Source organism: Hippoglossus hippoglossus, chromosome 19 (assembly GCF_009819705.1).
Source record: "Hippoglossus hippoglossus isolate fHipHip1 chromosome 19, fHipHip1.pri, whole genome shotgun sequence".
NCBI lineage: Eukaryota > Metazoa > Chordata > Actinopteri > Pleuronectiformes > Pleuronectidae > Hippoglossus > Hippoglossus hippoglossus.
This window is the reverse complement of record NC_047169.1, coordinates 11,228,455-11,250,342: the sequence shown is the minus strand read 5'-3', so window position 1 is coordinate 11,250,342 and position 21,888 is coordinate 11,228,455. Positions and strand designations below refer to the sequence as shown.

Below are 21,888 nucleotides of genomic sequence, written 5' to 3'. Positions count from 1 at the left end.
TGTTGGCAAGAACGGGACTGAGCTTCAGCAAGTGATCACACCCTTTGCAAATAACAGTAAAAGGATGGATGCAGACGATGCTGTGACCTAACTGGTTACATAAATAAGCACAGCTTTCAAGTGTGCCCCTGTGAACATGTTTTATATCTGTTTCAACTTATGAATCTTTATTTAAGAAGCCATGATATGAATCTCATCACATAGTGTTTATAATCCAACATGATCGTCTAGGTTTGCCTGAGGTAGATTCAGGTAACGTAATGAAATATTAAAAAGCTCAGTTCAGATTATTTTTGACGAACTTTGAACAAGGCCTTTTAGGGTGAGCATGGGCCCTTGTTGGCGCGCCACGCACAGAGGGTGTTGCTGGCTCACAAATGCTTTTTTTAATCCCTCCTCTCCCAGTTCAAAGCACCTCTATTGCCCCCGATCTGCCCCATGTCTAGCCGTACATGTGTGTGGCTCCCCAGGCAGGATATTTGTGAAGGATTAAGAGCAAAATGTGTTTTCCTGAGTCAGAGGAACGTCATGGTTCGGCTGCTGTCCACCCAACTGCCCCCTGACCTTGTTTTGAGGGACAGACCGGGGCTTTTGTCATGTTAGTCTAATGTAAATCAATTCCACCTGTTATTTGGCTGGGCAGCGCTAAAGCTGACACATTTACATGACACTGCGGTTTGATTTCATTTCATAGGTGTGGCCTGTTTTACTGTTGTTCAGTGCTGTTTGGTTTCTGGTGGACTTCTCGTCCCAAGTATTGTGATTTCAGTAGTTTCCTTTGGATTCCGGCTTGTTAGAAGTTTCCTTGGACTGCTAACCAGATTGAGCAGATTGATTACCTTTGTTTATAGCTATCGGATATCTGAACTGTGGGAGCTAATTTGTGCCCGTACAAGAAACTCCTCTTAGATTTCTATTTGTGATCGGAGACAGGCAGAGGCTTTGGCATGTTTGCTTATTTTTCCCCATCTACAATAACTAAGCAGGCAGCAGACAGACTTATCTTCAGAATTTGTGGAATGTTGTATAATGCTTGTAACATCTCGGTGGATTTGGCGTCCATTAGCTGAACTCAAGGATCAGTGGGGAAAGTCAGGTCTCCTCTAAAAAGGGCTACACACACACACACACACACACACACACACATTATGATAAGGTAGCTGGTTCTCTCTTATCGTATCAGTTTAGAACACGAGTGAATGTTCCTCTCATATTTGAATAAGCCTTTACCGTCATATGTCCTTGTGTTTCAGTCATCTGGAGATAAAAGTGGTTTGAATAACCTCCACAAGTGAGTGGCCCAACTTTACTGTGGACCTTGGTGGTAACACAGGTCTTGCAGCAGCGTGGTTGAGAAAACCACACAGCAATATGTTGTACTGATTCAAAAGGACATCAAGTAAGACCAAAAAAAAGCAGGAAGGTTAAATCATAGTTATGTAAGCCAAGTGGCGGTGGGGATAAGCTCAGGAGCTTATGAGGAGGTAGCTGAAATAATTTCAGACTAATAAACAATTGTCTTATTAATTTTACTATGTCTACAAGCTATCTATTTTCCTTGTGGTCTATTCTCTCTGCCAAGCCTTTGTGCATCAGGCATTCCTCAGTGAAATGCTCTGTTGTATTTATTTATATATATATAAATTTGTATTTATAATATCAGTGCGGTTGACTGGTGCCGCCGTGAGTTAATCTCTACCTTTTTGAAAATGTCCTAGCAACCTGTCATAGACCAGTATTGATGAGTTATTTGCATGCATGTTCAGCTGGTGCTTGTTTGCTAAGCATGCAAATGTTTGCTCCAGAATTATTTCAGGATAGGACACTGTCTGCAGTCACACACACACACACGCACACAATCTATTGTGTGTGCTTTGAATATGAGCATCATATAATCATCAGAGAATCTTAGGAGACAAAATACAGTTTGTCAAATGTAAAACCACTTTCCTGGGTGAAACCTATTACTGAAGACCTTCTGTTTGTTATGTGTGTAATTACTAGTCTGCAACATGTTTTAATGATTTAGAGGAAAAAAAGTCTCAAAAGTGAAACGTCCTGCAGCCGGCATTCGTTGAGTTTGGTAATCTATCTACTGAAAGGCTCTCTCTGACCACCTTTGGTTTTGACCCTGATTCACAAAAGCCGCACTGAACTGCATTGTGGTCGAGTCTCCCCCCGCCAGTGAACACTCCCGACCCAACTTTAGCCAGCTTTCTGCCCCTCACCCGCTGCTTTTATGTCCTGCCCCTCTAATCCACAATGGAATGCCCCATGCCCTGAAACGTCCCCTCCCGGGTTCACTTGTGTGCGTGTGTTTTTAATGTTTTATATTCAAAGATCATTCTGCCTTTTTTTGTCCCTGCCCTCTTTTGCCATGGTTATAATCAGTTTTTATTTTTTTGATGGAACTATTGTGAAATCCCCTCTAGGAATACTCTCACCAAAGCGTATTCTTCTCCGTGGGGTGATGCACAACAGTGGTCTGTGTGGAGGCGGTCAGGCGTGCCCCGACACTAATTAGACACAAATAGAGGAAACAGAAAAACCACAGTGCCTTCACTGCTCCACTAAGCAAAGGAACTGACAAGCGTTGCATCTGGGTTTAGTTTAATGTAACCATGAGCAGTATTTCGTGATTCATTATCATTGATAATGCTAAGAATTTGTTGTTAAACTTTTGTTATTATTTTGATTGAGAGACCCATAGCGACCAAAGTTACGTATTGTGTGTTCAACAGTACACAAAATAGGAACTGACAAACAAAACATTTAATTGGCTTCATTTTCAGAAATGTTCTCAAGTGGGGACAGTTTTTCCAGTTATAAAGCTGTTTAGATGCTTTCCAGGTTCTTGGGGGGGAATCACAAGTGAACTGAAATCAAAGTCACCTTTTAGTTTTTAGGTTAGACCTAGGAATAGCCAACAGGCTCTGCTCACAAGACCTGAGGGGCCTGGCACTGCTCTACCGACAGATATAGGCCATGGGCAGCTTCCACAGCGTAGTCGATTCTCACTGCTCTGGTTGCTTTGGCTGTTAAGAGTCTTTATAGGTGATTTATTGTGCTGTCAGTTTTTTCACTGCTGAAGCGATGACTTAGACTAATTCACTGCTTATTGTAATGGTTAAGTAGATATGGCATCAGGACGACAGACGCTCAGTCAATTCCCCAGTCACCCCTCAGTTCTCTCACTTCGCTCTGCAGAGGTGTTTCTGAATCGCTGAATACAATTTAAATGAATAAAAATAAAACTGTGATGGCCCTTTTGTCAAGAGAGACGCTGCTTCTTCTTCCCCAGCTCTTCTTCAACCTACAGTATAGAGCAAATCTACTGTCTGGAGATGTTTTGCAGAGATGGGAGTTGGGCTGTAACTTGATTTTCACAAGCTAAACCTAACATTGCCGTGTTAACCACCATTCAGAAGGACCGGCCGCTGCCCTCCTCTCACTAAATACAGCTGGGTTTATCTCACCAAAACCCAGATCCTAAGTCAAAGGGGTTTTCAGAATGAGCATTAGGAGTTTCAGCCCTCTCAGCCCTCTTGAGATGGAGCTCAGTGTTGCTAAGCAGATCAACTTGTTTTTATGTGTAACTGATATAAAAAAAACTGTAGAAAAGAGAGGCCGCACAGTGCGCGCACACACAATGAACATTTCTGTAAAATGACCACGTTTGCATTGTGCGCTTACTTTCTCAAGGAATAAGTGAGCTGAGACCACAGAAACCTCACCCCACATGCTCTCAGGCTCCCTCCCAGCCAATTTTGTCAGTGATACACGCCTGAAATTATGGCTTAGTGTAATTTTGGGATGGACAACCTTTGACTTGGGTTATTATTTGTGTAAATAGGTTTTGATTGCTTGGCGCCACCAAAGATTATGTAGATGCACGCACATATCTAACATTTCCTAGGTTAGGTCTCAGGAGCCAGCTAACTATTTTTACCTCTTTTACATCAAAATAAGCAGGTATGTGCAGGTTTTGTAAACAGTGGTCAACCTGCTAAAAAGGTGAAAAAATGTAAAAACAACCGAGGAGTTCACTGTCTTGCCAAGTTAGAGAATTCACCTTCCATCACTGCAGATCAGAGCCAGAGTCGATTTAAGATCCGTGCCTACTGAAGAGTCATTCGACCCTGGAGTGAATACCAATTTAATCCTTTCCCATTGCAGACAAAAGCCAGATGTTGGTGGGTGTTGGTGAGTTGGTTCACCAGTGGAAAATGTGCTTCAGTAAGCATTAACGGGTAAAATGTGCCAATGAATCCACACAGGTGAAGGCTCTCTGAGTACAGATCAGATTAGATCTAATTTCACATCCATTAAGAGCCAATTCTCAATAAAATACAAAAGTTGATCCAAGGTGCATTGTTGATCTTTTTTTATTCCCTGGATCATGTTGTTGCTCAAGCACTCATTCCCTTGTTGCCAGGTTACTGACTGCAGGAATATACTATATGTAGGTGCACTTACGTAACCCATTTAACACATGAGTGCAGCAGCTTTTCTGTGCAGACAAGGCTATATTGCTTCACATCATGATTTCGCATGAGTAGGAATTTTTCTGGTATTTGGGTCCAGAATCTCTGTAACATTTCTCTTGTTTTTCTTATGGCTGTCTCATCACAAAAAGTATATAGTACCCTGAGTAAGCTTTAAAATCCTTGTAAACACACTTGCCCTGCATCCAATAAAGTCAGAAACACTTGACATCTGCAAAAGCTGTTTTTCCTCAAGAGGTCAGACGTGTTTTATTGGTGACTTCTGTAATCAAAATATCCTTGAAGTTTATGTTCTGCAGTTGAACCATCATGTGAATGAAGTCACTGTAAGACTTAGTTCTCAGTAGTTCTCTGTGGTTTATGCTTAGATTAAGTGCTGCTTTGTTTCCCTGTCTGCGGTATGCTTTTCCACTGGAGTCAATATGCAAACATTGCCGCTAAGTCATTTGCCCCGTTCTGTGGAAGACTTCCCATTGCATCATGCATTACATAATCTAGGAAACCTTTGTTTTTCTCTTGCTTTGATAAAATTAGATTTGAATGTTGTGTTTCTTTTATCTTTCAGGTGAAGGATCTGACCAAGTTTTTGGATCCCAGTGGTCTTGGGGTGATCAGCTTTGAAGACTTTCACCGGGGGATTTCTGCAATTAGCAACGGAGGTAAATCATCATGCACTAATCCAAACTTTACATTTATGCAAACCAGCTATGTCACACTTGGTAAGGAACCCTCCTCCATTTATTGTTCTTGACCCATTGTCACCTTTTCGTGGACTCAATCGAACTGTTGTCTAAGAGTCTGCAGATTCTTCATTTAATGATATGTAAAACCTTTTATATAAGCTCACCTGTCGTTAACCTAATTCAAACCGCCTCAGCAGCAGATTCTTGCACCTGCATTTAGTCTCCAGCATCTGGCCCCATCTCTACATCTCCCATGGTGCAAAATATTGTTGTAAACACAGTATGTTCACATTCAACACTCAGCTGAGGTGAAGGATTTTGAAAGGAAAGATGGAAGACTGACCTAATTCTTTGTAACTAGACTCATATGCTGTTATTCATTCTTTAACCATTTTGCTGCCCCCCTGTTCCACTTTGCAAGCTATTAAAAACGGCTGCAAGTTGTAAGGAAATCCTATAACTATTTCTCTCTCTTCAGTTATTTCACCAGCTTCCTCAGGCCCAATCTCAACCGTCAGTCTCATCCAACTCTTGAATTGACTTTGAATTTAGACAATTTTCTATGGTCACAACAGTTAGTGTAGGCTACACAGTGGATCTGCAGTTTACAGCACACACCGGCTGTGTTGACAAACTGTACAGGATGTGGTGATGTCACCGCAGTAGTGCATGTTTGCCTCAATCCACCCAGTGTATTGATTGGTGAAACTCTTACCCGCGGCTTTCTGGGTTGCTCAGCTCCAGTTTCTCAGACCATTAATAAGTCATGCACTGGAAAGCATGAGATGCACGGACACGTGGGCTGATTGGCGAGCTTTCGGAGCAGTGGCATAGGGATGGGGTTTTGGACGGAGAGTCCTATTCACCTCAATTATTTACTCTCCTCTCTCTGCCCTGTCCTTTCTGTTTCTCCCTTGTTTCTCTCCTTTTGTCACCACAACAACGGTGTGTTGTCAGATTGATGAAACACAAACATGGCACCTATGTACTGGCAAATATTTACTAGTTTGTCACACAAGCTTCATTTATATGCTGTACATCCCTTTAAATGCTCTAACCCATTATACAGAATTGACAATGTGAAATAATTGGTCAAGTTAAATCCTCACTATGTATTAATTGTAGTCGATATGTTCAGATACCATTTTTCCCATTTCGATGAGCATTTAAAGAAATAATAACTTATACAATGTTTTCAAAAGTTGTGTGCTACTAACCCTGTATATAAGTGATGATTGCTATGATTAATGTATGGCCTGGCTCAGGTTAAACCCCCAAATACATACAGAGAATAAATGACATAGAACATATTTTAGTTTCTAGTTTGACAGTTAAAACTGAAAAATGATGTAATAAAATAAATCTAATAGCTCGAAACTGATGTTTTGCATACCGTACACATCAACATTTTACTTGTGGGAATTTCCAGCGTGAAATATTGCTGACATCTAATGCTACACTACTGGAAATCACTTCTAAATTGCAGTTTTATCTGGGTTAAACTAATATACTTTAAAGATGTAGTATCAGATCGGTACATAGATTCACATACTCGCCTATAGACCCGGCATTATCAGCAGTATCGGAGTTATGTCTGATGCTGGTATTTGTATGGGAACATCTCTTATGTCTACATTATGCACTAATTGTGGTTTTGTAGCCATGAGACCAAAGTCGGTTTGTTTTTGGTGGCTTGTTTGGCTAATGCTTAATTAATGCCATGGGTCAGATCCTGCCTGGCATCATTGTCTAATTTGTCACACACTGTCCCATTTAGAGTATTTTCTGTGCAAATATATTTCCTACTGCTAGTTTCCCAATCGTATATGTAAATCAGGCCCAGACTGTGACTCAGTCTCTCACAAACTGCTGACAGAATTACAGTCTGCTCATAAAGGCAGCAAACACTTTTTTTACACTCCTGTCAGCTGAGCTATCGATCCACTTGGTCCACGTCATTATCTTTACCATTCTGCCTTGACCTCCTCTTTGATCAGTGTATAAAACCTTTTCCTCTAGCTCAGAAGCCGCTGTCTAGTTTCAATATAAACTTCAACGCACTCCACCTTCTCCTTGTTTGTTTCATTTTGGCGTCATTTGCTCGTGAAAGGGTACATTTTAATAAAGACGTGCCTGCCAGCTATGGAAATGCCTTGTCCCCTGTAGTGGCTCTGGTATGTCTGAAACAAAAAAAAAGTAGTTGGTCTAGAAAAATGCATGTCCTCTGCTGTTTGTGCTGTATGCCAGGGAGGCTGCAGGTGTGTGGCTCTAACAGAGGCAAGCTTCTCCGGCATTTCTCTTAAATGGCGTGCAATGTGTGTCCCAGAGCAACGCGTTAAATAAAACCAAGGGGAACAAAAACCCTTGGGTCTACTGGCAGCTTTGGAGAACACAGTTTGTGTTCCATTCTCTCACTAGGGTGCTATTCACAGCTCTGTTTACTAGATACAGGAGCTGAAGTGCCTGATGGGACTCCATCTTGTTGGTCTGTCTCAGGTTACACTGCTCGTCTGTAGCTGCTTTCAAAGGAAGCCTGTTTTGACACATACATTGTATATGGGTTGTTTCTTGTCCTCTATATTTTTTATTTTGCCCATATCACTCAAATGTTACTTTCTATAGGCCTTGAATTGCAGAGTGTAAAAGTTACATAATGTTTGCTGTCACATCACGCGCAGCTTGCTGACTGTAAATATGTCAGAAGGGCACCTGGGACACAGTCTTGATTGTGCTGATTACATACTTAGGTAAACACATTAGAGTCAAAGAGGTGTGTTCTGCAGTGTTAATGGAGTACTATTTGTCTCCAAAATAAAGAGACAAAAGGCTTTTCTTTTCCATCTAGGTCAAATTTGAATTTTAAACAATCCAATGGACATCTTTTTTTATATTAAAAAAAATATATAGATATAAACATGGCAATCCATTTTTAAGTTAAAACATTTTTATTAAATCAGATCACAGCTGGAAGTGTCCGAGGTCATTCTTAGATTATATTCACAGGCACCTCAGTTAATATGGTGAAGAGAAGTCCCATTATAGACCTTCTTTGAGTTTGGCAGACATTTAAATGAACATTATAGGAGAAAATGTAGTGAAAACTAAATGAAGTTATATTCACGATTTCTGTGTCGTTATCCTGTAATGTATTGCAGAAAAAAATGCTCAGGAACTCAAGTAAATTGCACACATGCGTTTTTGATTAAGAAAAATGTATGTGAATTTTCAAGCATGCACTATTTAGTTGATTATTGGATTTTTATTATATAAACGACGGCGCATATGTAAGTAGAAAACGTAGAACAAGTTTTGCCTGCACAATTGATGTTGATTCATAAACCCGCTGCAACACCTTAACTCATTCATTCTGTCTCATGGCTGTTTATTTGTTCATGGACACTGGTACTATACACTGGGAAATGGAAAAAGCTGTATTTAAGTATACCAAACCATTTTTCTGAAATCTAAGTGAACTTCACATGAACTTAGCATACTTTGCAAAAGAATGTGAGAACTGTATAATTTAAATAAAATGCATGTAGTATACTGGAGCAACATGACTGTAGCCGTAAAAAAAGTTAAATGCACTATTCAATTTATATTGTTTGCATAGACATTGCACACACCCACCTTGTGTTTGTTGAGTCTCCTTTGCCGTTTGACTTTGTGTTTGTTGACATTAAACCTGTCTTTTTGCTCTCATATCTGCAGGTCCAGAGCCACAGCTCTACAATGTAAACTACAGTCCAGGCGATGGAGCTGTGGGCTGTCCAGAGGAATATGATGAGGTGAGGTGCCACTCAAGAGGCTAAGCCCCCCCTTTAGTTGTGTATGTGGTCCAGTTGTTTTGTGTTCAGTTCCTACTGGTGCACACAACAGCCCAGTGTGAAGGTAACATGCTGAACTCCATGTGCACTCTCACTCTTCCCACTGTAATTCAGCGAGTGGCTTGCAGAGCTATCATTACCACTCTGTGGATGTTCCACCAACTGAACACCCTGGTTTGGCTGATACTAAATAGCATCTGGCACGCTAGGTTTTTGAGTATCCTTTGACAAATATTGGATCAGCTGGAATGTGCTAGGATTTTTACGTGTGTGTGTGTGTATGTGGACTTTTGTTTTTACAGTTGTGGTTAGCATATGTGGAATTCCTGTCTCCTCTTGTGCACGCAACTTGTATATTTAACCATCATTGTTGCTGGCCTCTGCAAAACTGAATCGTTTCTGCTATTGTGTGCACTTTAAGCACTGCTGCCCAGTGCTGTGTATTGTACTGTATTAGCACCCTCTCTTGGTTTAACTGACAAATGCAGGTCTGTGTACTTTGTGCAAAGAAGATTCATATGATTGGCGTTACAGTAGGTGTTAAATGCTCTATTTATTAAATCACATGTTACCAAATTAGTTAATCAAAATCTAGATCTTCCTCTCCTGTAAATGATGCGATTCATTTAAAAAATATGTTAGACTAATGCTTAACTACAAATCATGTGTTAATGTTTGTTTACATGTTACCCTTTGATAAACTGCATATTTTGGTTAGGTTCCTTAACTAAGGGTTTGTTCCTTACAGTTTGCTTTTTGTATTGCTACGGTCTCTTATTTAATTATTAAGTGTACCTCAATATTTAGTCATATATGCAGTTAAGATGAAAACAGATGAACAAGACAAATGTATCTGAAAATTAAACACAAAAACAAGAAAGAGAGAGAGAAACATTCTGGCTCAAGAGTGTGACGTACCCAGCCTTAACGTATTTTCTACACAAAATCCTCTTGTTTCTGTAGCTGCTGTTTACTGGAAACCTTGAAAGCGGAATTTTGGGGGAAGTTTGTGCATGTTTGAAGTAGCTGCCACACCTGTGTCCATTGCCTTGTTTTTCCCTCGGGTTCCTGGCAGAAAAGGGTTCCTCTCTGTCAATGGTTCTGCTGTTCGAGCCATGTTTGCTTTCAAAACAGGCAAGGTAAGGCTGTGGAGCTGATGCATGGCGTAAGAGCAAGCAATGCCCCATGTGCCCCATTTCACCCTCACTAAATATTTTCTACAGTTTCTGAAGGTCACATTTCACCTCCCATTTTAATTTGTAAATAGAAATCTTACAGCAGCAACCGTGGCATTTCCAGTTATAAAAACCTGTTTTGTTGTTGTTGTGCCAGAACTCTAACATGTGCTCCTGCTGCCTCAACAGTTTTACAACATAAGAGCACATTAGTTTTCTGTTGGCACACAGTCAAACAGTTGCGGCAGGTTGTTGTGATGTACAGTGTAGCCCTTGTAGGTTGTGCAGCCTGAGACATGTCAACATGGCTTAAAGATTTATCCAGTCACACTGGGCAGGGAAATGAAGCTCCCAGGAGCCAGGAAAGATTAAACCGTTATTCAGCTGATCGTGTGCTGTTTTAACTCTGGGGGGCTAAAGGCTGGCAGTAGTTGATTGAGCATTACAGCTGACTTCTTGTTACTCTTTGGACTTTGTCTCTGTCTCCACCCCTCTGACCACCCAGTGGAGCAGAACGAGGTGTTGCAGGATTTTCCATTTTTCCAACATACACACACACACACACACACACTCTCTCTCGCTCTCTCTCTCTCTCTCTCACTCTCTCACTCTCTGAGAGTAAAAGTGAGGAAGCAGTAGTAGTGAGTTATTAGGAGGTTCTCATGGCAGGCCAGCTTTCCTGTCAGTGAGACCAGACTCACAGAATGGTTCTGGACATGGTGGATAGCCCTCTGGGCCTTGTGACTCCTGATGCTTCATTTCTAATGGTACGTTATGCTTGCCAATATGACTCACCTGTTTCATTTCTGCTTTATAGCTCTGATACCTGTTTATGTGTCTCTAGTTGCTGATAGCTTCAGATGTGGTTTTTTTGGGCACGATTCAGACTGTGAACATTTGGTTTTTAGTGCTTATTTTAATTGAACTTGTTGCTTAGAGGTGTTGATGCAGCAGGTTTTGCTTGGAACAGCCATCTGAATTACAGCAGATTGTCTCTGAAGTCATTTTATGTGTTTGGCTGTTGGTGATATTGGCATCATGACCGGCTGCTCAGGTTTTATTCAAAACGGACCATCTTTCAAATGGCTCCTGTTTTTCACTCTCTTTAACCAAACTATAGGTTTGTCAGGTCAGCTTTGTTTTTGTCTCATAAATGCAAAATAATCCACTTGATGACATTTAAACATATTCTGTAGACGTGGTTGAAAGTGCACAAGAAGTTCATGGTCTTGTTTGTTTTTAAAATGAACACTACTTCTGTGTTTGTGCAGTATTGGTTTCTAAAACCATGTTCTTTTTAATCTGAAAATTCAGGAACTACAGCGTCTTCTCTCCACTTAATCTCGTTCTGTTTCTGCAGCAAAATGAGGTGACAGACAGTGCATATCTGGGCTCGGAGAGCACGTACAGTGAGTGCGAGACCTTCACTGATGAGGACACGGGGGCCCTCGTACCCCCTGAGATGCATGAGGATGTGGAGACGGACAGCGGCATCGAGGCCACGCTGCACGACCCCGAAGATAGCAGAAATAGGTTGGTATAAATTACACCCTCAGCCATGCACACAGTGTCGGTTTTAGCAAATGTGCTCCTATTTCCTTGGACATGTACGTCGTCTACCCTGTGGCGATGAGGAGGCTGTCTGTGACCCTGATTGACCCCCATCCTACGTCATTAATTGTAATCCACTGGTCATGTGAACCAGATCAAGGTCGTAATGCTGTTGGAGATCGTTGCTGGCCACAGAATTTACAATAAATGTGCGTCAAATCTCCCGCAAATGGTTAGCCCTTGAGTTGCCCTGCGTTGGCCTTTCACACAGATCACATGGTTTACGAATCTTGTGCTGGATCACTCGCGTTCTATTTGGGTCAGCAGACAGGCAGATTAAACAGGAGCAATAGACAGCTATAACGTTACTGACCCGCAGTGTTGAATTCTTCTGATAGTGTGTAGAAAGTCAGTCAGACACAGTGTTTTACAATGATTCTATTATATACTCGTACACAGCTCCGTGTCACAGTTTGAGGTAACATTTCACACAGTCAGCGATGACATTCACTGTTGCTGTTTTCTGTGCAGCTGTACAAGGGAAGCTCACTCAGACATAACTTGAAATGTGCACAGCTCAAAAACACGAGGAGCCTTGAACACAAAGTCCTTCCACCATTCCTCACTACTGTCGGTATTTCCAAGTGGATGATCTTTTGTATCGGCTGAAAAAGAGCTGAGATCTGCTCATCCTCCCTGAATCATCAGGTTGTGGCCTCAGCTGCTAATAATCATAGTTGCTGAAATATTTTGAATGTGTTCCTTTCTCACTTTGCAGGAAATGAACAGCATGATAGGTTCTTTAGAAAGTTTTGTCTTATGTTTTATTTCTTAGTTTTGGATTGAAGTTGGTGTTTGCACTGAATAAAGCCCAGTTATCCTTTTTTATATCAGTATTACCAACTTGAAGTTACTACTGTCTTCCAACTGGGCCGGTGTGATGAGTGTCTTTCACTGACGCACAGTTGCCAGTGGGAATGTGTCGCACATTTGTAGGCAGTTAATCAATAATGAACTGGATCCAAGTGTTTGAATGGATTTGGTGGAGTGTTAGATTTTATTCATACTGACTTGAATATAGACTGTACATGTATATTTTGAGAAGTTTGAATTACCCTCGTAGACGTGATCATTGACTGAGTGAGCAGCCGGTTTTGATTATAGTTACGGTCTCAAGGGTAAACAGAAGGGCAAGAATTGAGCTGTTTGAAAATTTATTTTTTATTTTATTACTGCTACAGTGCTGAGAAAATGTTGCTTTAGTATTGTCTGTTTTGGAAAATATACTGTAGAGACACTGGAATTTTAAATACATGGTGAAAGACACAGTACGATCTTTGTTAACTGTTTGTTTTCCAATAAGTGGAATGATGAGCAAAGTGTTGAGTCATACAGGCCAGTAACAAACTGTCTCTTATTGTCCCTCTATCATTTTTATTGTCTTTAGACAGATAACATGAGCGAAACGTTTTATTCATTTTATAGTATAGATCAGATCATCTGATCATTCACCCAATTTCTCTCATTTTGAAGAAATTGGCTTCCATATTGTAAATACCTCTGCCAAGGAGGATATGTTTACACCCCTGTCTGTTTGTTTGTTGGTTGGTCGGTTTGTATGTTTGTTTGTTAGCAAGATTTTACTAAAATAACTGAATGGATTTCCACAGAACTGATTAGAATGGTCAGAGAAGAACCCATTAAATTTGGGTGTGCATCAGGATCATGGGGTGGATCCAGGATTTTGGGCAAGAGGGCGTTTTTCAAGATTTTCATAGTTTTCCCAGGAAACAATTTATGGATCTTGATTTAAGGAATCTGCCATATTTAATGGAATGCTATTTACGAGTGTGTGCAGTTGGGTGGATGCCGCTTGATTGAATTCAAGTTGTCTGTTGGGCCTTGGTGGGGGTATGCAACCTACTGTGAACCATTGCAGTTTGAGCAATTTGATCTAAAGTCGGGCAACTGCTGCAGATGAAGCCCATGTATCTGCACGAGTATCCTTGTTGACATAGCATGTAGGGCAAACACAAGGGAGGAAATGCAGAACAGTGAGACCTTATCTGCTGACTGTGTGACCTGTCTGTCCGGCTTGATGACGGATCGGAGCAGTCTGCCTGACATGGATGTGTTTGGAACTTCCCATTCCATTACTGAATTCCAGGAAGTGTTGAGTTGGCTCTTTTTTTGTTGTTGTTCTTCCCTTTCTCTGCTCTTTGGAAAAGGGCTGATCTGTTTCTCTCCCTTCGACTCAGTTGTACATCTCATGCTGACTCACCTACTAGAATGAGAGCACAGTGTTTTGTCACTGACCTTATCTGCCAGTGGAAATCTTGTCCATCTGTGAATCGAGTCAAGTTCATAGGAAAATTATGGGCATGTTTCCCCAGGTAGAAACTTTTAATTATAATTAAACATTTTAAGTCAAAAACACTGACGTTTACTAGAGCTTGACCAATACATTGGTGTCAGTGTTTATGTTTATAAAATGTTTTATTTTACAGAATAAATGGTGCAGAAAAGATGTGTATTCATGTTTACATTTTACATACAAAAATATGTTTAAATGTTTGGTTGTATTTGTGTTTCTTTTTTATATGGTTAGTTTATGGTTAAATTATAAAATATCAAGCCTAAATTACATTTCTTTGATATTGACATCTTAGGAGTCATTGTATGTAAGTATATCTGCAGATATAATGGTATCAGAATTTTTTTACTCCCTATATCATCATCTGCTTCTCCCTCCAAAAATCCATATTAGTCGGGCTCTAATATTTAGAGTGATTCAACATTGAGTGCAAGTAAATGTCCAAAAAAAGGTAAGAAGCTCCACAAGGTTGTTGTTTTGCAGCCTGGTTAGCTAAATGAAACCTGGAGCCACATAAGACATAGTCAGAGTAGGAGAATAAGTACTGGACTAGGGATTAAGAATCTAACAGGATTAGCCTCCCCCACCCTCATCTGTCCTACCCCTGTGTGCCCGCACACATTTGGTCCTTGGAAGGTCAGCAGGACTGTCTGTTGGCCGTTGCTTAGCCTCAAATCTGATTAACCCACTCACAGTCAACCCTCCGTGGTACCTGCCTCGAGTCTTTTGGGTGACACAGTTAATGCACCACCAGTCATGTGGCACCGCGGATTGGCAGCTTATTAGGACCACAAACTTGGCTGTTTTTTTTTGTTTGTTTTTAAAGATCAGACTCAGGAGAGTGTTGTTTTTGTTTTTCAATTGGTGTAACCTGTGAAACTTCAGGATTCCACTCTGGTTGTCTGGGGTTTTAACTCCAGTTGCTCCACGGCTTTCACGCCAGGGCAGCGGAGGCCGTCCAAAGATGCGTTCTCGCTCTTCTCCGGCCATTTGTGTGGGAGACCTCAACATGGGGCCAAGTTGTAAGAGCCAGGGTAAAGGGTAAGTGGCTTCAAAACATGGCTTCAACCAGTTCAGGCTAGTGTTTGTTCAGGGCATGACTGCAGCTGAAACTGCAATGATTTGAGTCTGCTTATTTTTGTATAACAGTTTGGGATATTGTGTTTTCACAGTGTAAATTAAGGCAACGGTTTAGCTTTAGACAGATGGATGGCGTTTTTTCTTGTAAACAAACACGGGGGTTCATCATGGTGTGCTGAGAAAGTAAACTTTTCTGCTGATTTGAACATCCTCATCCTGTGTGTGCTGAAGACATCTAGTATTTCCTGTTGGACAGCAGGAAAGTGTAGTTTTCCTGTTAAATGAAGATCAAGGCATTGAAGCTTTTGTTGCTCTATCAATTTCACACCAAAGACTTCCACATTCACCCAACAGCTTTCTGTTCAGTTGTGTAAGATAACCAGCCAATTATGCAAGCTGAAGTCATGGCCCTATCTCCCAGCACAGTCAGTCGTGGTTTTGCCTTACCAGCGGGGCACAAGCCATTTTGTTTCCCAAAGCAGCCTTTGGGATTAATGTGAATTAACAGATTACCTCTGAAGACAAGTGATCATTGAACTTGTCCAGATAGTAGGTCTTCCTGGGGGGAGGATTAATTATAGTTGTGGGATTTACAGTTGGCTCCAGTCATTTCCAGGATTCTGGTTCAAACACCCCCAACCATCAACCAGCCTTTTTACAGCTTGTTACAATCCTTGTTTCTAAAGCTCAAAAACTATAACATGTTCCTATTTTTTGAAATGGAGTCAGAAGATGAGACTTGTTTGGTTTGGGTAACGTTGTGGGTTTTTTAAATGGATGGTTCTGTGTCTGTTTATACCCAGTTGGTCGTCCATTTTTATCTCTTCTAAACCTGTCACAGTCTCCTTTTTTTTTATTTTTTTTTAGCTCGGACCTAAAGTTAAATACGCTGTTGTTGTATACAAAAGTGAACACAGGCATGCACTAACAGTAATCCATTCTTGTGTGTCCCTCAGGTTTTCCCTTAACTCTGAGCTTCATAACCACTCCGTAGTGACGGCCATCAGTGGAGAGGAGGAGCACTTTGAGGACTTTGGTGAAAGCAATACCTCAGAGTTGCTACTGGAGAGCAGCGTGGAGGGGACCGAGGGGGAATGCGACTCACCTCTCGCGCAGCCCCTGGAGCAGGTCAATGGCTCCTCACTTCTGTCTCCCAGGTACGAGCCCGACTTCCCTACACGGGGTCAAGATGTGATGAATAATGACATCTCTACTCAGATTGCTTTGTCCTTCAATTCTAGTCAGCCCAAAGGTCCTTTATTTGACGTGAACATTAATGAAATGTACACCACACTGTGAAATCGCAACTTTCTTTTCATCCTCCCCTTCCTGATAAGGGACACATTAGCAGCTGCATTGTCCATGCCCCAAATGCCTCCCAGTACGTTCTACAGAGAAAATGTTCCTCTTTGAACAAAGACACTGAGGTCACACTTTGAAAGAGCTATCTGGAGACGGCCTTCACACCCCTATCTGCCTCCTTTTCTTGGTGAAGGGCGAGATAAATGGAGTGAATACAATCTTCATTTTTGTAGGCTTACTCTCACTGTTGCAATGATATATTGAAAATGTAGATATTGAGATAAACTCTGTTCTAAAACTGTGTAAGAGTAAATGTCTGAAGGGTGGAATCTGTTACCAAAGAGTTCTGAGACAGGCAGAAGATGTTTTGTTGCATTGAGTTCAAACTCAAGGGTAATTTTAACTCAGCCTTTGAGCTGCGGCAGTACAGATACGGGTTGTCTGTCAAACACCAAAATACAGCGAACACACTCCTCTTTGTAGCACAGTACGTTTGTGGTGAAGCCCTTTTTCCCAGTCACCTTTTTCCTCCCTCCTCCTCCTCTGTTTTCTTCTAAGACTCTAAGCCGGATAATTCATAATTCCCACTTGGGTGATATTTCTGTGATTTTCCTTGCCAGGAAGAACTTTAAAGCCAAGTACTTTTTTTTGCCCATTGACAATATATAAATGAGCTGATCATTGAAGTGCATCCTTAAGTTTATACCTACTGTTTTGTAGGAGTCACTATGAAAAAGACAGGAAGGCTAACATAGCAAAAACTACTTGATTATATGTAATATGATGTTTGGATATTAACTTCAATGATCCTCACATGTAAGTTGTTATTTCACAAAGTATTAAAAGGACACCTTTCAGCGAATAAATTCAAGAATATAGGCGGAGGTACGAATTCTTAAATTGTCATTTGATGCTATATTTATAAAAAAGTTGAAGCTGTATGTGACGGATTACATCTCACACAAGTTGAGCAGGAATCTTTTCACTTGTTAAATTGAAAAAACAACATACACTTGCCTCCCACGAACTTCACCCACTCGGTGTGAATGCGTCACGGTTTCGAGCCGCTGTTGGCACATGTAGCAGCGCTGCCTACACACACCCGCTCATTTATCCATCTACATATAACAGCGTGAGCGCACACACATGAGGGCTGCCTCTCTTCTACACAAACCCACATCGCTGCAGCCTTTCTTTAACAGTCATTCCCCAGGCTGTTAGTATAAAATGGCTCCGTACAACAATGCATATGACCATCGAGTGAGACTCGCTCAATGTCTGCCATGTAACGCAGCGTTTCTGCTGACTTAGACAAAACACGGTGCCAGTTTGTTGCATAATTCAGACCTGACCCCCTTCCTGAATGAGCAAGCAGCTGGTGGAGGTGGTGTGAGGAGAGGGTACAAACTCCTCAACAATGACATAAGCATTTTTGTTTTATATTTTTTATTTTGATACATATATATTAAATGAAATAGTGAGCATTCTGTTGGTTATCTGGGCTCTCGCCAAGGGTAAATAGACGAGACTGTTTGGCAGCAGGGGGAAAAACATCTTATCAGCTTAGACGAGATCAACACATTCCTTCTAGGATGTTTTGTTTCCTGACACTGTCCTGAAAACGCATCACAACCACACTGCACAGTCTGTTTCACGTCTCCCTCCCAGCGAAGCCTTCACACTTGTTCAAACAAGTGTTCATACTCTTTCAAACTCTGCTGTGGATTTCACTAACACTCCCCGCACCTTCAGGCTCTGGTATTAACAACCGTCTCAGGTGATCCGATCATAAGTGGACAGCTTGAAATACAGATGTGAACGCAATGAGGATGCATTTGAGATCCTATCACTCAGAAGTGGTGTTTAACGCATTTCTCTGTGGGCAAATGCATCCTGAGCCACGTAAGAAGAAGCACCCACTCCTCTGACATCCTCCAACTCGCTACAGTTTCATAATGAACCAGAAGTAGTTTTACACCTCTCAGCTTTTCACATAAACTGATTTATTTGTGGCTACTGCACAGTATCAACACTCATCGCCACAACTTGAATTATCCATTCATCCTTATCCCAGGGCCCAGGGATGTGCAGTGTCGAATTTGGATACACGATACGCTCATTATTAATAAACTTTGAATAACAGCGCTCTGTAGTAGCGGAGGTTGGGACTCATCAATATAAGTGACGTTGTTGCAACAACAGCTTGTTCACGACAACTGCATCGACGACTGACTCTCCCGGTTCTGCATACTCAGTCGAGCTTCACTGAACTTTGAATAAACGGGTCAGCAGCTATTTGTGCAGCAGCTGTGGCGCAGCTTCAGGGTTCTGTGCACTGAGTCCCGCAGCCGGTTCTGCTCAATTACAGCACGTCGATTTTTTTAAGTTTCAGAAAGAAAGCTGCAGCTAGAATTAACACAGGCCGAGCAAACCACACATTACAAACAGACGTGTACAATGGACACTGCACTAGTTTGTTTTCAAATGAGTAAAATCTAATTTAATTGTAAAAGCTGCACCCAGTGCATTGATTCACTCAGCCCCTCCTGGCTCTGCTCTCTCTCCTTCTCACACTCACACAAACACATTGACAATGGATCTATCTGAATAGTCAGACTGGCTAAAAATATAACTTGTTAGTTCGAATGACGTACGTGTTTAATTGCACATCGCGCGGTGAAGTGAGACTAAACTGAAACTTGGAGCTGCCAACTTCTCATCGAATCACCTAAGAGCGATGTTAAGACCACGTGTGACCAGGACCTCAGAGGTGTCCTTTCCCACCTCAGTGCACCCCCCACACCTCTCTCACCTTCTTGTCCGTCACTCACCACTTCCTCCTCCTCTTCCTCCTTGTTTCCTCTTTCCAGCGCACCTGCTCCTCTCCCTGACTGCTTTCAGAGCTTCCTCAGGGAGGAAGCGCTGGACTTTTTCTGTAGCCAGTGTCACAAACAAATAAGTCGTCTCGAGGACCTCTCCACCCGCCTCAATTTCCTAGAGATGACTAGGTAACAAATCATTCACAACCCGCAACCATTCCAACCTGTGTGAATGTGTTTGCAGTGCTCAATAGACGTGTTCTCATAATGCGTGCATGTTGAAGTAGCAACAACATGGTGTGTGTTTTGTTATGGACTGCACATTCTCACACAATCACATTGTGGTGTATTTTGTGGGTTGTTTTAGGCCCTTCATACATCACACTGTCCGCAGTCTGTTTATCATCTGCACCCTGTTTTTGCAGTGTTAGCATTTAGCATTTATTGATGGGAAAACTTCACTTAAGGAATTTCAGTGGCTACTTTGCACCTTTTACATGGTGGATGCTGGTTCCTTCCCATTGTTTCCATCTTTATAAATTATTATTTGTCACCCGTACATAATAAATTGTTCTGAAATTTTACATTTTAAGATGAATAGATTATTTGTACCAGTTAGTTAGTTTGAAGGACGTTGTAGAAATAATAAATTATGGGTATCCCAGGTGAGTAATGTAGGTATTTTTGGTTCTTCATTTCATTACCTTCATACTTTATCTAAGTTGCCAGCTTGTAGTGGAGTAAAGCTTTTTTTTTTTTAAACTGCTTTTATTGGAACAAACTTGCTGATCCAGGATTATTGACCATTAGCTGCATTACTGAATGTTAGTAAATGTTAAATCCAATTTCATCTGTTTACCACCTTTTGTAAATCTGAGAGAGGGCATAGGTCACATCAGAACTTGAAAATATGAGATAACTAACATAAAAAAAATATTGAGATCTATCAAACACCAAATTGAGATACAGTTTTCGAAGTTTCTATGATTCAATCTGTCACAGGTCAAAACTAATCCTAGATCAGACGTGTGTGTGTTAGATTGCTGTGATGTGAACATTTTTGTAGCGGATGTTTTGTCATGAATCTAGTACCCAGCACCAGAGAGAGGGCTGGGGGTGGATAAGAGGACCATCAGGAGATGGTATCTCTTTCCTCTATCCTTTTTCTCTTCCTGACCATCTTTCCTGTTGTTCTATTTTCCCATCCAGTGCTGGTAAGAGGCTGTCCAGCAAGAAAGTAGCAAGGTAAAATAAACAATTGCTCCGATTCCAGTCATACTCATAATATGAATACTTTGAATAAAATGTGAATGGAATGAGAAAACCACAGTTTATCAAATGTGAACTGGCTCCAGGGAGTTAAGTGTTTTTTTTTCTATCTCCACTTACAGACATCTCCTCCAGAACAGCTCCATGACTCTGGACACCATGAGCGACTTAACGCGGGACATCCTGGAGCTCGCTGACAATGACATCACAGACAAGGTGACAAAGTGAACCTGCCTCTGAATCCCACTGGTTACATACATTCATACGTCACAGTTTTCACCTGTTAAAGGCAGGAGCATAATTTCACATTGGCTGCAACACATCGTAGTTGAGAACCCTAACAACATCTTTTCATTTGTGTTTCGCTAACCATGAAATGTCTACCTTTCCCAGGTGCTCCTCCTCGAGCGTCGAGTGGCCGAGCTGGAGAAGGAGTCGGAGGCCTCGGGGGAGCAGCACACGCGACTGCGCCAGGAGAACCTTCATCTAGTGCACCGGGCCAACGCCCTGGAGGAGCAACTGAAGGAGCAGGAGGTCCTTGCGGACGAGCAGCTACAGCAAGAGACCCGTCGCCACAAGGAGGCGCTGAGCAAGCTGGAGAGGGAGAGAGGGCTGGAGCAGGAAAACCTGCAGGCCAGGTAGGCACTCAAGAGACGATCTGAATGTTTGTATAATATCTTTGGAGGCAAAGTAAAAATTCAAAACATATATTTATTTATATCGATTAACGTTCTTTGCCTGTGCCACCTGGTTTATTAAATACAATTCTGTCCCTTTTGTATAAATATCATAAAAAACAATCCTGTCATCAGCCATTTAGACGTTTTTAAAACGTAATTTTCCCTAAAACGTGTTTAGGTTTTGTTTGTTGATGTGTTTGATTTAATGATGCCTTGAAAACCCATTTGTTGATTGTGATGCCAGTGCTTGACTAACTGGTTGTTGGAGGAGTAAGGCCTCCATACTGCCACCCTCTGGCAATTACCTGCCACTGATCCTAAGCTGTTTTTTTTAGGGAATATTTGTTACAACCTGTAACAAATATATTAGTTGTCATTTTGTGGTTGCACTGTAGCTTTTTAATGTGAATCTCTTTTTGATTTGTGTTTCTGTATTTTAGGCTGCAACAGCTGGATGAGGAGAACAGTGAGCTTCGGTCCTGTGTTCCTTGTCTACGAGCAAACATTGAGAGACTAGAGGAGGTAAGTGCAGTAATGTCTCATCTCATGGTTTGTCTTTAATTTAGGCTCCTAGTTGTTCTCATAAGTTGCATGGATGGCTCCTCCTCATCCTCACCTTCTTT

At 41.5% G+C, this 21,888-nt stretch overlaps 1 protein-coding gene across 3 annotated transcripts in view; it reads left to right on the top strand.

Moving 5' to 3' along the window:
* The window catches only part of rab11fip3 (RAB11 family interacting protein 3 (class II)), a 31,303-nt gene that overhangs the window by 4,605 nt on the left and 4,810 nt on the right, over positions 1–21,888 (top strand). The window contains exons 2-10 of one of the 3 annotated variants that reach the window (XM_034570096.1): positions 5,071–5,164; positions 8,900–8,976; positions 11,551–11,723; positions 16,152–16,352; positions 19,368–19,505; positions 20,526–20,561; positions 20,708–20,801; positions 20,979–21,223; positions 21,706–21,787. In XM_034570096.1, the coding sequence (XP_034425987.1) occupies positions 5,071–5,164; positions 8,900–8,976; positions 11,551–11,723; positions 16,152–16,352; positions 19,368–19,505; positions 20,526–20,561; positions 20,708–20,801; positions 20,979–21,223; positions 21,706–21,787 (1,140 nt within the window). Of the gene's footprint in view, positions 1–5,070; positions 5,165–8,899; positions 8,977–10,709; positions 10,958–11,550; positions 11,724–16,151; positions 16,353–19,367; positions 19,506–20,525; positions 20,562–20,707; positions 20,802–20,978; positions 21,224–21,705; positions 21,788–21,888 lie in introns of those variants that run through there. The other 2 variants (XM_034570098.1, XM_034570099.1) reach the window with 2 other exon arrangements.